We start from the raw sequence: 15,749 nt of genomic DNA, 5'->3' as shown, positions 1-15,749 counted from the left end.
AATTAACTCCAGTTGGTCCCATTTAAGAAAATATTTTTCCCCTAAATCTACATCTAAAACTAATCTTGCAGACAATCAAGGATAACTCTTTTCATTCTTCCATTTAAAAAATTACCTGAAACAGGCTGCCAAAAAACAAAATAAGGAATGTTGTGATTTCTATCTGGTAAATCTACATCTAAAACTAATTGTGCAGACAATCAAGGATAACTCTGTTCATTTTTCCATTTAAAATTTATCTGAAACAGGCTGCCAAAAAAAATAAAATAAGGAATTTTGTGGTTTCTATCTGGTAACTTAATGATTAGTGACAGGTAGTTCCCCAGAAGACAAGCTTCACACCACACAAATATCCCTCACTGCCTGGCTGCCAGCTTTTATATCAACGTAAATTACATTTACATCAATAGTCCTCAACAGCACACAAAATGAAGGAGTGATCATGAAGGGTACACACATCCTTGCTTAGCAAAACAACTCTTCTTTTTACACTTGAAGTGCTAAAAGGTAGGAGAACTGCAGTGTGCAGGTCAAAATTCAAGGGCAAACATGCCTTTGCAGAAAAATGTTCCCATCAGTATTACAAAAAAAGCATGAGTAAAATGCATACTTCCCACCTGTTTCTGCTTTGCTTAGCAGGTTAACCATGACTTTTCTGGATTTGAAATGCACTATGAAATCTGTACAAACAATAGGGGCAAGAAAGTGCAGTGTACAGAATGCAAGAATGAATAATGTTACCAAAATTTAAAAAATCCAAATGAGCCAAAGCACACCATCAGCACAGAACTTTTGGGGAAGGAAAAAATAATATTGATGATATCTACTGGAACGATGGCCTGCTTCTGGATATCGCCTTCATTACTGTCTTTGATCCAGGATGACCAGGTATTGAGGTTCAGCTGCTTCATCACTGGTTATTCTTGAAAATAGATGAGACATGGGAATCAGACTTGGAAAGAAAGGAGCCTTAGGAGGGATGGGAGTTGAATCTCAGTGCATTCAGATGTGCTGGAGCTAGATAAGCCCATGTGGAGCTTATTCTACATAAGACCTAACTTATACATTCAGTCAGTGGTTGCTCAGAGAGACTGAAAGGGATAGTCAGATGAACCGTATGGTTCTTACTCAGTGCACCTTTCTCAGTATCACCTGTTCCACTGACCAGATTGGTCATTGGTCAGTGGAACAAGCTTGATACATGTGAGTTGATATTTTAGAGGCAGCAATTGCCCTTCACTATTGGACACAACTAGGTATTGAGCAGATTGCTAGCAGTCGGGAGGGTATGGTAAATGGCTGGCCCTCAGCTGTTTGAGGAAATCCATAAAAATATGTTTATCACAGGTTTGTTTCACCAAGTCATCACTCAGGTCTGAATGACAAAATGTCATAAATTATCTTCCCTAGAAAACAGCATCTTATCAGTTGGGATGCTGTTGGTAGACAAAACATGTAACTGGGCAACTGTCTCCGATTACCCAAAACCGGGGGAGGTTTGCCATTTACCATCCCAAACTAGTTCAGTTAATACAGAATTGTGCAATCTGCATTGCTAATTGTATCAACAGTCCTCTTTTCTTCCTGGCAACGTGCCACACACACTACCCCACCTTCAGGCTGATGCCTTTAGGCCTGTCTTCAATGAGTTTCAATCCTCAAGTTCCAACATGCACGATTTTATAACGTCTGTCACATCTCCCTTTACCCTCTATTCTAGGCTAAAGGACCAATTACTATAACCTTTCCTATATAGGGAAGGTGCTGTATTATTCCATTTTTCTCTTTGCATCTTTTCTATTTTTTTTTAAAGCTGAATGATCTGTACTATACAAGGTTTAACACTCTAAATGTAGTTTCATTATAGATTTATATAATAATATGTTGGCAATTCTATTTGGTTTGCCAATGGTTGCAGGCATAGAATTTGACTTTTTTTTTTTTTTACTTATTTTTACCCACTGGCCTGTGGGTAAAGCCTGTCCTTTTTGTTTCTTAATCTTAAAAGCACCCTGATCATTGAGGTAATACTTGGGAAATTATAGGATGTGTTTTCACCGTGAACGAATGCTATTTTATTTCAGAAAAATAGGAAAACAGCAACCTATTCCCTCCCCCTCCCTCTCCCCCCGCTTTTTCTCAGTACTCTTCCAAAAGGAAAGAAGGGAATCGATATCTCTGGGCTCTTTGTAAGGCGCCTGTTCTTCGGAAATCGATAGCTCGGTATTCTTTTAACTTTGATTATTTTCCCTACCAGTAACAAGTAGATTGGTTATTCGGTGTTCTTCGTTAGGGCTGTTCATCGATTCGCTCGGCGGGTAAACACGGTACGGTGAGCGTGTGCGCGTTTTGTCGGCGGCGCAGACGTGGAAGTGCACCGGAGGGGAAGCGAAGCTATTCCCATTGGTTCCTCCTTGTCACGGTGAAACCAGCAGCCTTTAGGCTTCAGGTACCAAAGCCCTGGTGGGACGTTGGGAAGAGAAGCCTATCCTTTTCCCGCATAGCCTGCCAGTTATCATTTATTTCCGTTGCGACAGGAGGATAAAGAAGAGCATTATTGGATTCACATGCTTATTAGGTATAAACTTGATGTCTGGCTTTTCCAACAGAGTTTTTAACACGGGGGTTCATTCACGTGGAGCATATTTTGCCTGCTTGCCGTGGTTTTAGGCCTGGCAATACTAAGACTTAAGAACACAGCAGATAATAAACTGAAATAAAAATGAGGTAATAAAGTCTATGAACAAGAGAAGAATATCTCTTCTCAGCTCAAAGTGACCAGTTCTTCCACTATTCTAACTCAGAAAACAAAGGTTTAACACAAGAATGGGAAATGTATAATCTTTCGGAGGTTGACCTACAGTTTTCTGCATTTTCCAACATTGGCTACACTAGTTGTAGTTATTGAACACAAGGGAGATAGTTAAATGGCAAAACAGAAGACTGAAGATGCTGGTTTTTGTGGGTTGTTAAAATCTTACTATGGATTATGGGAAGTTTCTAGTTCTGCACTTTTTCCTCCTGTAAAGCGCATAGGCTGTCTGCTTATTGGTTGAATTTTTGGATTATTTCATCTTTTCAGATTTTGGTATGGAGTTTCAAGCAGTGGTGATGGCTGTAGGTGGTGGATCCCGCATGATGGATCTGACCTCAAATATTCCTAAAGCTCTTCTTCCTATTGGTAATAAACCTTTGATATGGTACCCACTCAACCTGTTGGAACAAGTTGGTTTTGAAGGTGAGCAGACTTGAATATGATATTTTGCTCTGTTAAGTAATGACTTAACAAAAAGTCAAGGACACTATTTGCAGCAGTACTGGGAATGAGCTATGTCAACAAATCCAAGGAATTTGGCACCATAGCTGGAAGTCCAGTTAATTCAAAATGTCCCATTTGACTTCTAACATAATTTAGAAGAAGGAGATTATATGTTTGACACCATCTCTATATTTAAGTAAACATATACACATACAACCACTCCATATAAAGAATGCATACATTGTAATTTTTCTTATCTTTTTTTCCTTCTGGGAATTTGATGTGAATATAAGGGGGCGCGATGGCTCAGCTAAGCTTGTCAGCTAAAAAGCTGACAGGCTGGGTTCGAGACCTGAGCACCATACTGGGGCGAGCTCTATGCACCTTTGTCACATAGCCATGCTGGCCAAATGATCACAAAATATATCTTTGGACAACGCTGGCTCCCTTGGCCAAGAAACGGAGATGAGCATCACGCTCCTAGAGTCAGACATGACTGGACATTTACCTTTTTATTAACAAAATAGAACCACTGTAGTGGTTAAAGCATCTGGCTATGCTTTGAAACTGGCCTGAGTTCTAATGTTGCTCAAAGAACATTAAAGTAGTTTTGGAAGATCTGTGGGAAGCTTCCAAGAAAAAAATTGAATGTGTGTATGTGTGTGCATGTGAGAGAGAGATTGCATTAATGCCATATTTATATGTAAAGGCAGTGTAAATCACTCTTTCCTTTTACAGGGTTGATGTGAGAATAATATGCAATCTGTAGAATCGCAGTTTGGAGGATTTTATTGATTTTCTCCAAACACTTTGCTCACTGATTATATTTTTCATCTAGAATTGCTGTATACATGACATTATAAGCAAATTATATTAAACATTTCATTTCCTTTCAACATAATTAGTTTGGGTTAACTGGTATGGTTTATAATGGATATTTAGTGGGGTAATACAGTATTTCAGATTTCAAGGCAAAATGGATCCTCGGGGGAATGCACAAATAGCACCTGTGTATAGTTGTTTAAAGCAGCTTGCTTTTTCGTGGAATTGTGCAGGAAAATTGTACAATTACAGGAAAAAGCATGTAATATAGTTGTATAATTAAGCTTGACTATAATATAGTTAATGCTAGATTTTAATCTACCTCTCCAATTCTGTTATGCTGGTCAACGTTTTAACAATTCTTGGCTTAACCCAGTGTATGAGACCAATCATAGTATCACCTATGTTCATAACTAGTTTGTGATGAATTATATCTTTCATCTGCATTTACAGTCTTCTAAGAAAAAGGTCTGAACTATAGAAGTTTTAGTATAAATGGAATTGGATATGTCTAGTTTAATGAAGAGGACTAAGGCTGACCTGATAGCAGTGTTCCAATATCTAAAGGGTTGCCATAAAAAAGAGGGAGTCAGGCTATTCTCCAAAGCACCTGAAGACAGGACAAGAAGTAATGGATGGAAACTAATCAATGAGAGAAGCAACCTAGAACTAAGGAGAAGTTTGCTGACCGTTAGAACAATTAATCAGTGGAACAACTTGCCCCCAGAAGTTGTGAATGCTCCATACTGGAAGTTTTTAAGAAGAGGTTCGACATCCATTTGCCCGAAATGATACAGGGTTTCCTGCCTGAGCAGGGGATTGGATTAGAAGACCTCTAAGGTCCCTTCCAATTTTATTATTTTGTTATTCAATCTCTTCTTAAAAACTTCCAGTGATGGAGCACCCACAACTTCTGAAGGCAGGCTGTTCATCTGGCTTGTCAGACACTTTTTTCCAGTATGTCATTTCCTTTTTAGGATAGTTTTTGTTAGAAATTCTGATGCTAATAGATTCTTATTCATGGTTCCTATGATTAGTAAAGTTTCTAAAGTTTCTAAAACAAAGTTGGCAAAATAGGTGTATAAATAAGCACTAGGTTTTTTACAGGTTGTATCTCTTCTCTGAGCCAAGAATTTTGTATTTTCTGCCATATCAAAGCAAGAGGCTGGGGTAGATGCACTTATAATCTAGTAATAAAGAGGTATTCTTTATTAAAGTTGTATTATGGAGGCTTCCTAGGAGAATCTTCAGAAAGTTTTGAAGCTAGGATAGAGAATGAGCCATGTCTAATATTGCCATAAATTGTTCCAGTTTAATGTATGGTTTTGCCCTTGCCACAATAAATACACCTATCTAAATAGCAGAAAGCATTCCATTCTCGAAAATAATTAATTTTAAAGCTGATGTGTCAAGAAATGCTTAATATATTTACTTCTTGCATCTTCTATATAGAAACTAATCTAGTTATTATCAGTGGAACTAAACTTTATGAGGTATGATTACTGACTATTTCCAGTATTGGTGTTTAATATGTATTTTCATTGAAGAAAGGATAAAGAGAAATAGTAAATGATTTCTGGCACAGAGAATAGAATAAGAAATTATTACAAAGGCCTTCACTGATCAAAGATCCTTCTTCAAGTTAACTAATTCTGCTTTTCCCATTCCTACTTCAAAGGAAATCAGAGCTAATTGCCCAAACAGATTAGAGTTCTATGACAATGTAGTTTAATTTTCAATACTAGCACACTGCCTTTTACTCTGCCTGCTCTTTGTCTAACAAATAGTTGATCTCAATTTCCTTCTGCCTTTCTTCCCAGGGCCATGAGTTTAGGGCACTTGCAACTGGCAAAATGTAGTTAACTACATACTAGACTTTGCTTATAATGCATTTCCTAGAAATCTCTTTTATGTTAATTATAAAACTTGTTTTTCTAAGCTCAAGTCAGATTTCTACCTTCAGTAATGTTCAAATGCCTAAACAAAAGATTTCAACCTCCGCCACACCAAATTCCAGCCATGAGAATTTTTCCAAAATTATTTCCTCCTCTGAAGTAACTTCAAAACTGAGAAAAATGCAGATTTTTTTTTCTACTTGGTATTGGACAGATTGGAAGAGAAAACTGACTTAATGAGAAACTGTCCAACCCAACCCCATTTCAAAATAAAATTCTCTTAATAAAATAACGAATTATTTCCTAAGAAGTCTATACTACTTGAACAGAAGTTTCCCTCTTACTGCCCAAAAGAAATAGACATTTAGCTCAAAGTTAAAATATATTGGCAATGCATTCCATAGTCAGTGAAGTGATTCTAGGCTTAAAACAACCAATTCTGAGATTTTTCCATTATGAATGAATTTGCCTAGCTATTCCCTTGTTGATCCAAAACTCCTTTTGGATTTAATTCCAGTGGAGATTAGATGTTTTGATTAACCCTATACATCACGTGGGAGTTCAAAACATCTGGAAATTACTATGCTAATCTTTGTTCTAGGTCATTCATAAATATAAATTTAAAGTGGTGATCTCAGCGCAACTCCCTGGGTGTCCCATTGTTTAGTTTCAACTATTGTGAAAGTTGACCACTTATTCCTAATCTAAGGTCTAAGGTCTGCAAATCAGATAATTATAAATGAATAAAGAAACCTCCACTCTACTGTTAGTTTATTCAGAAAAAAGGTGGAGATCTATCAAATGTGTTTTGAGAATCCCAATAATCAAGTGCATATGAATTTACTACTATCCACATTGGGACTCTCTAAAACAGTTTTTCGACTTGGCAATGTATCAGGAATAAATGTAATCCTGAAAAGCTTGTGCTTTCTTAAATCCTTTAAAAAGTTGGTATTACATTGGCTATTTCTTTCTCTCTGTCTCTCTTTCCTCTCTCTCTTCTCTCCCTCCCCCGCCCCCCTGCAAGGTCATCTTACCTACAATTGCTGATTTTAGGGATAGGAAATTTTACATATGAGACTTTTTTTTTAGAACTTTTGGATTAAAACCAATTAAATCAGGTGAACAGGTATTTCAGTTTCTTCTGAATGTTACATGGGAAGGCTCATAAGTGCTTTTTCAAGAGCCTGATTTAATGGAATTTGAATTCAGAAGACAAAATTCCATCTCGACAATCTCCTAAAATAAAGAACAAGTTGGTTGCATCCAAAGAAACTTTGGTGAGGTACTTTATCAGTTGTGTAATTATACCATTATACAAATGATATAAATTAGTACGAATTATATGTTTTTAGATTTAATAGACATTTAAGATTAAGAGATGTTTCCTCCTCTCAATTTTTCCATTATTCAGGTTGTGTTTGCATATCTTTATTAGTATTTAGCTTCGTGTTAAATACATAGATATAATAGTGACAGAAATGCCAGTTTACCTAATAAGTTTTTAGATTTACTATCTTATATTTTAAATTAGTTTTGCAAATTTTGGCATATGAGATTTCTGAAACCTTGAAGAACGTGATCAAATTATTTGTAATTTGTAAGGGTCCTTTAAAGGTTTTACGACTTTAAAAGAATTCAAACTATTTAAACTTTACATTTAAACTTTACATGTACATTTAAAAGTTATATTTAAACTATCTAAAATTAAATGATCTATTCTGAAAAGTGTAAGCTATTTCATAGATCTATTAACTTTCCCCCCCTCTTCTGTAGAAGTCATTGTGGTTACAACGAAAGATGTTCAGAAAGTGCTAAACTTGGAGACAAAACTGAAGTTGGATATTGTATGTATTGCTGATGATGCAGATATGGGAACTGCAGACTCATTACGGCATATTCATGAAAAAATAAAGGTAATATTAAGTATTTAAAAATCATTTTAATTGATGATACTATGAGTAATGTGTTTCTTATGATTACATGTTCTTAAGATTAATATTTAATATTCAATATTTTCTGAGGTACCTTGATCCGATATAAATTATTTGGATGCTGAATTAAATTAAAATTTTAATTTAATCACTTCTTAATATAAAATTAAATTTAATATGTTGATATGCTTTATCAAAGCATACCAGTAATTTAAATAATTTAAAATGTACATCACTTATATCAAAAAGCAGTGAAATAAAAATTGAGAAAGTCATCATCTTAGGTCATGAAATGAATCTGTTGTTGTAGGATACACTGGCAATAGGTTTTTAGTCTGAGCTGTGTATCTACTTTTGGTATGGTGCAACTGAACCTTCTTACCACCATGAACAGAACTGGTTTCATAAAATTAATACGGTGCTATTTGACTAGAGTCCTTTAAGAAGGGGAGAAATGTCTCCTTTTCTGTTTTGGTGGCCTTGCATCCAGCTCATCGCAATATTTTGTTTCCTGGCAGAAAGCAATGTGTGAACTTGGGCAATATTTCATCTGTTTCCTGAGGTTTGGCAGCAACATCTGTAGACTCAGGTTATGCGGGAAGAGCCCATGGCATAGCTGCTTCCCATGCTATTATTACTTCTCTTGGGAGTAGAAGCAATTTTGGCATGAGAAGGAAACCCACCATCAGCACTTCCTACACACTCTCACTTTTTTATAAAATTACAAGGAAAAGCCCTGTGCAATTAAGAGTAATGATGGGAAGGGCTCTTGCTCTATTCAGTATCAGCCAGAGAGGTATAGAACCACAGATATGGCCCCAAACTGTACTGCCTTGGTAAGAAGAACAACCATTTTTGCTGGCATGTACGTAGATAATGTTATGTTGGTTTGGAATATGAAGATGAAAGCTGACACATTATTTTTCCCTCTCATCCTGTCAAAGATCTTCTCCAATTTATGTCAGTAACTACATTTTAACCAGCTATTAAAATATAGTATTCCAGCAGTATAACAGAGTGGAAAAATGTACATTTTCCTGCATTAATAATGTTTACATATTCTAATGGAACCTCTGGCTAAACCACACAGTTAGATACTAGTAAGACTTTGACAATGAAGTAATGATTGGTGGTCTACGTAGTGTTTCCGAATTCTTTCAGAATAAAAGTTACAGAAATGTTCCCATGATCCTTCTTAATCTCAGGGGTTGCCAATATCTTGGGTTGCTAAAAGAAGAGAGAGTCAAGCTCTTCTCCAAAGCACTCGAGGGACAGGACAAGAAGCAATGGATGGAAACTAATCAAGGATAGAAGCAACCTAGAATTAAGGAGAAATTTCCTGACAGTTAAAACAGTTAATCAGTGGATCAATTAATCTGCCCCCAGAATGCTCCAACACTGGAGGTTTTTAAGAAGAGATTGGATATCCATTGGTCTGAAATGGTATAGGGCAGGGGTAGGCAACCTTGGCTCTTTTATGCTGGCTCAGGAATTGTGGGAGTTGAAGTCCACGAGTCATAAAAGAGCCAAGGTTGCCTACCCCTGGTATAGGGTTTCCTGCCTGAGTAGGGGGTTGGACTAGAAGACCTCCAAGGTCCCTCCCAACTCTGTTATTGTATTGTATAGACAATGAAAGAAGCAGTAATTTCTTGGAAGAGCTAAGCAATGCAGAATTGCGTGCTGGGTACATCTTTTGGAGCCATATTGTGGAAAGTGTGATGTCACAGCAGTGGTCTGTATGCTGCTGAGGGTCAGTGATCCATGTAGTTTTGGACAGACAAGTTTAGCGCTTCACTTCCTCTGCTGAAAAACCTCCTTTCCAAATACATGACATAAGAAAGCTCACTGTAATGGCTGGGAGGTGGAATCTCTGCTTCTGGTACAGTTGAGATGAGTTTGGTGACCATGGAAAAAAAGCATAACTTGTAACGGAGATGTTTTTGGACTGTTGGTGGATTTAAAAACAACATGAAATATGTGCATAGAGACAAATGGATGTTTTACTCCTTTGCATATGAGTTAATTTTGAAATAAATAAATAGAGCATTTCATTTCTTAAAGCAGTTTACCAGACCTCTTTTACTGAGGTTTAACTGAAGCTCTCTGAAGCACCATGTATAGTTCTACAATAAAAATATTTTAGAATGCCTCACTCACCTCTCTTAACAACATCACAGAGATATCTATACAACAAAAATCGTAAGAGTTCAAGAGATTGACAGTGGAATAAATAACAGAAAATCATTGGAGTTTTGGTAAGGTCTGTATCTCATAGTGGAATATATGTGAAAATACTTAGGTCACCACACACAATCCAGAAACAAAACCAAAATAATAATAATATTAACTTGCTCATCCTTGATATGAATTCATTTTGAAGTTCTCTTCTAAACCTGGATCCTATTATGAAAAAGGAATGGTTACAGAGACGACCACTGTAGGGAATATCAAAGTTGAGTTCAATTAAGGTTATGTTAATCCAGTTTTCTTGCATAAACGTTTTTCCTCTGTGGGCTGATCAAAGCAATAAATGTATTTCCAGTACATATGTGGTAGGGAAGTATGGAGTTGCTCGTCTTGCTGAAAGTCACTGTGTATATTTGCTGTTCCCTTATTTTAGTTCTGGAAGAGGATGGAAAAACGTGTGGAGCAGCTAACTTATCTATAAGGCCCATCTTGTAAAGTAGCGCAATGTGCCCCATAAGAACTTGGAATGGAATGGCTTATGCTTTCTAAGCACTGATGATGCTTCTTCAAAACAGAATTAGTCTGTTTACTACTGAAATTAGAAAAGTTATCTATGGAGATTCTCAATCATTCAGTTGTCCCAAAGGTGCTTTTTCTAAAAGGCAACTAGACTTCCTTGGTTTTTTTTTTCCCCTTTGAAAATATTTCGCTTCTCCAAGCTGAACTGAAGAAACTTCTTGGATGAGAAATGAAATGTTTTCAAAGAAAAAAAATAACCTCCATTTACCTCTTGGAAAAAGCACCTTTGAGATAGAAAAGTTACCTCTTTTGCATCTGCTGTAGAAGAGAAGAAGGGTCACCTCTCCTGTGGGTGTATTCTCAAAAGTTCTCCTTAAATCTCCGTAGAATTGAGAATTAGGTTGCTACTATTCTTTCTTCAGAATGGATATTTTATTGGTCTATACCAGGGGTAGGCAACCTTGGCTCTTTTATGACTCGTGGACTTCAACTCCCAGAATTCCTGAGCCAGCATGGCTCAGCTTGGAAACCTCTCCCTTTTCCCTCAGCATGGCTGGCTCAGGAATTCTGGGAGTTGAAGTCCACGAGTCATAAAAGAGCCAAGGTTGCCTACCCCTGGTATAGACCATTAGAGTTTTGAAGAGAAATGGGGGCTATTTTAAAAGATCATGAAAGTAGAAAAAAATTGGCAAGATTTGAGTCTCCTGGATGGCAGAAACTGATGAGGTATTTAATTGAAGTTGAGCTCCAGAAAAAAATGTATTCCTGGCGTTGATTATTTTAAATTATATAATAAGCTGAATAAATCTTATCAATTCAGTGAGATCATATTGAAATTATTTAAATATGTGCGTCTAGACAAATCTTCACCAGCAGTGATAAGCTGTAAATGTGGATTACAGCTCCCCAAATTCTTAGTGGGAATTGTGCAACACAGTATCAGTATGTACTGATATTAGTATCAGTATATTGGTACTGTACATGTGAAGTTGGTATATAGCAGAGGTGACGAACCTATGGCACGGGTGCCAGAGGCAGCACTCAGAGCCCTCTCTGTGGGCACGTGTGCCGTCGCCCCAGTCCTAGGCCTTCATCTGGGTTTTATAAAACCTTTTCGCCGCCACCATGTGCAAAAAAAAAAAAAAGATTCAATCAGTCAATTTCAACTTCTTGCGGGGAAAAAAAAAAGATCTTGCAAAGTTGGAATTGATTGATTGAACTTTTTAGTCCCACCCAGTCTGCCATTACTACCGTAGCCACGCTCACCCAATGGGCCACGCACAGCCAATTGACCACACCCACCCGGCACTCGATGATGCATAAGTGGGTTTTGGGTTGCAGTTTGGGCACTCAATCTCTAAAAGGTTCGCCATCACTGGTATATAGTTATTAAAGGAGATGGTTACATGAGAAAGCTCTTGAATTAGCTACTTCTTTCATGCTGATTCCTGTCAAATCTCCTCCATATAAACAGCTTTATTCCCTGTGCTGCAATTTAATAGTATGTAATACCTGAAATTATTTACAGAGATTCTCACAGAAGTTATGCAATTGCTATATTTTTGTTCTCTTCACAACTTTAGAATGTGTACATAGGTCTAGATTCCCATCTGTAACAATTTGGATCATATTAATGTTGATAGATAACTCTGAAATATTGGCATTTTGGTTGAATGATACAGTTCTTGAAATGGAAAGCTTAACTTAAATGCTTATCCATAGAAATTCTGAAGATCTTACAAAACGAATTTGGCATTTTTTCAGTTTTCTCCATCTATAATGTATTGATTAGGGAAAGATAAACTGGTGATAGTGAAGGTGTGTCTCATCTAGTTGTTGGCAAGGTGAGATAAAAATAACCATTTTTAAACTCAGTCTCAGACTTTTGAATTATAATCTTAGATATTTTATTCAAATAGAAGGATCAGAAAGAAAGATAATTGTGTTTTTATATAATAACATGTTGGTAAATAATACTATTAAGGGAGCCACTTTGGTATGGTGGTTAAGGCACCAGGCTAGAAAATGTGAGACCACATGAGTTCTAATCTTGCCTCAGGCATAAAGCTAGTTAGGTGACCATGGACTAGTCACTTTTGGCCATAAGAGGCAATGGCAACCCATTTCTGAAAAATCTTGGCAAAAAAACTGCAATGATCTGTCAATTACCAGGGTTAAAAACTGAAAGGTGTGTGTGCATGTGCAAGCGCATGTGTGTGCGCACGCGCGCACACACACACACACACACACACACACACACACCTGATAAACTCTGAAATTGGTGTTGGGCACTAAAGCTTTATAGTTTTGGTTTCCTAAACCAGTGTTTCCCAAACTTGACAATTTTAAGGCATGAGGACTTCAACTCCCAGAATTCCACAGCCAGCAACGCTGGCTGTGGAATTCTGGGAGTTGAAGTCCACATGCCTTAAAATTGTCAAGTTTGGGAAACACTGTCCTAAACCATATAGTCTGCTGGATTTATACAGTATAGCGAACATTTCTAGTGCCATTTAAAAACAAAGCTAATAAGGATAAATGAACCAACTACAGTGTATCTGAATGTTTTATGTTGTGCTTAAGTATTGTAAAACTGGAATGAATCCACGTGTTCATGTCTGGGATGAAACAGGTGTTTGGCCTTAGGGATCTGTTGACTGACTTGGAATAGTAGATACTTAGATTATATCTTCCAAAGAGATGGGATGGATGGGACTTAATGCGTTAGTTGAAAAATAGGAAGAAACTACTGCATCAATAAATAACATTAGAAGGAAGTAATTGGAAAGAGGTTCTGCCTTGCTGGAGGTCTTCAAACAGAAGTTGGAATATTGGAAAAACACAGGAGACCTTAAATGAAAACCCTTGTTAAAAACTATAAATCAGACTATATACAATAAGAACCACATCCTAAAGCACCCTTGGTTTGTTATCTTTTTTTTTTAAAGAAAACCTATGATTTTATGTTATGTAAAAAAAGTTTCCTTTGATTGGTTCTGATATCCAGCTTAATTGGATAAAGCCGTATTCTGATATTATGAAAGAAAAAAAATACTCGGGCATTAAAAATGTTTAATAAAATGTTTAAAAAACCTCTTTAATGTCTTGTTTGGAGTTGCTTATCCACTTAAGAAAGTGGTTTCCTAGGAAAGCAGCTAAGGTACTGCTTAACTTAACTGCTCTGAGTCACTCTAAGAATGAGATTGCAGTATCTAAATTTGATAGATAAATAAAAATAAACTTTATAACACGAATTCTGTATGTTTAGAAAACTATTATAGTAATTATATTGTTACAAAGATCTACTGTAATATATATTATTATAGGGATCTATTGTTAGCGCAGTTTTCTGAACTGTAGGGACTGTTGTCAGCGTTATTAAATTAAACATACCTGTATTTCTGTTGCAATATAACAGAATCTTATGTGGCCAGATTTTAACCCAGAAACTCTGTGTAGTTATGATCTCAGTTTATTTTCGTCATACACTATTTCTTTTGCACTCAACAATTTAACACTGCAATCTTTTAGATGCCTACTCCAAAACCGTCTTTTGAGATTAGCAAAGTGTCCTTGTTAAATGAGCATAGGATCGCAGCACATGTTTTTTAGGGTTTTTTGTTTTTTTAAAAAAAAATGCTGGCTTGATTGTACTAATTTGAAATAAGAATAACATGTCTCTTTATGTGGTCTGGGTGATCCTGGATCATCTGTCTTCAGGGATTTTCTCTGGGATATCTAAATCAATTATATTTTTAACTTTTGGGGTTAAATCCAATTATTAGCATTGCAATGTATGTTCAAAATCTGTAGTTGCTTTCATTTTAATCTCTGCTTACATTACTTGAATCCGTAGTATGTACATAACGGATATGGCACAAGAAGAAGAAGTAGTATGTACATAATTGGCATACTATATCTTACATCAGAAAGCCTTAATTGTTAATTTGGATGTGCTATATATTTCATAGTGGTTTCACTGCTACATTTTTCCATTTGCATAATATCAATTTTGTGTAAAATTAATTAATACTATTCTGCCTTTTTAATCAAATGGATGTGTATGGGATTTTCCCCCAGTTGTTGGTTATAATGAGGATAAATTAGATTTTCTTACTATATAGTTTAAAAAATACAGACCATATTTTCCCCTCCTTTCTGCCACATCAACCCTTGAAAGTAAAGGAAAATAGAAGTGTCTACTAGGGTGCTTGCCTAGTTTATTTTTCATTCAGGCATTAGTTTATTCTTTCAGGGGTTCCATACTGGAAAAAGGGCATCCATCAGACAGTAAGAACTTTATTTATGAGGGTGTTGGTGTTTCAAAGGGGAGGCTGTTGAATCCCAAAAGAGCCTTTCATGGTGTACTCTCAGCATGTATCTGAGGCCGCTGCTCTGCTCATCAGGAGGAGAGGCAGAAATTTGGGCTTCACTTAGCAACCGTGTGTTTCACTGGTCCCTGTGCTCTCTGACGTTTATTTACATATTGAAGAGTAAATGGGTAGAACAGATGGCAACCAGACATTTGGTGGTTCTATTCCCTTACTCTCCTCAGGGGTCTTGTATTCAGCCTTTGCCAGAGTTCATCCTAAAAAAACTCCCGAAAAGCCTGTTTGCAGTTATGAAAGCCTTGTTGGCAGTTTATGAGAATGACAGATTAAAATAGTGTAGCTAAATAATTACAAGATGGAGTTAACAAGCCCAAAATGAAGGCATGCCTGGAGGTGCCTTTCATCATTGACAAGAAGGAGGAATCCTATTGGAAAAAGATCTAGTCTTTAAAAGCAATTAAACTGTAACCTTGTCCACAACATTTCAACAAAATGTTGCATTGTCACCATATGTTTGGCAGATACAATTCCTAACTTTTAAGGGTTCATTGTGTGCATAATCAATAGCTATTTGAATATTTATTCAAATTATTGGTTGGTGTGGAATTTTATTTTTTCTTTGCCCCTATCAGGTTAAGTGGGATTACTTTATAATAGGCAGATACATTTTTATTTATCAGTTTTTATTTATTCAGTTTTTCTGTGAAATATTATCTTTGAAAAGCTGCTTTTTATGCGGATGAACTGGTTAAAAGGGGGATACCTTTGTAGTTTATTTGCAAATACTTTTCTTTTTAAATTT

The 15,749-nt window shown here is 36.4% G+C and overlaps 1 protein-coding gene across 2 annotated transcripts in view; it reads left to right on the top strand.

The window, feature by feature from the left end:
* The first annotated feature begins 2,312 nt into the window (after positions 1–2,312).
* EIF2B3 (eukaryotic translation initiation factor 2B subunit gamma) overlaps positions 2,313–15,749 on the top strand; it is an 86,210-nt gene continuing 72,773 nt past the window's right edge. The window contains exons 1-3 of one of the 2 annotated variants that reach the window (XM_039349621.1): positions 2,313–2,449; positions 3,083–3,238; positions 7,753–7,892. In XM_039349621.1, coding sequence (XP_039205555.1) covers positions 3,091–3,238; positions 7,753–7,892 — 288 coding nt within the window. In that variant the 5' untranslated portion in view covers positions 2,313–2,449; positions 3,083–3,090. Of the gene's footprint in view, positions 2,579–3,082; positions 3,239–7,752; positions 7,893–15,749 lie in introns of both variants that reach the window. The other variant, XM_039349620.1, reaches the window with a different exon arrangement.

This window comes from Crotalus tigris, unplaced genomic scaffold (assembly GCF_016545835.1).
Source record: "Crotalus tigris isolate CLP2741 ecotype Arizona unplaced genomic scaffold, ASM1654583v1 scf7180000018299.754606, whole genome shotgun sequence".
Taxonomy (NCBI): Eukaryota; Metazoa; Chordata; class Lepidosauria; order Squamata; family Viperidae; genus Crotalus; species Crotalus tigris.
The sequence above is the reverse complement of the archived record's forward strand: the minus strand, read 5'-3'. Positions and strand labels throughout refer to the sequence as shown.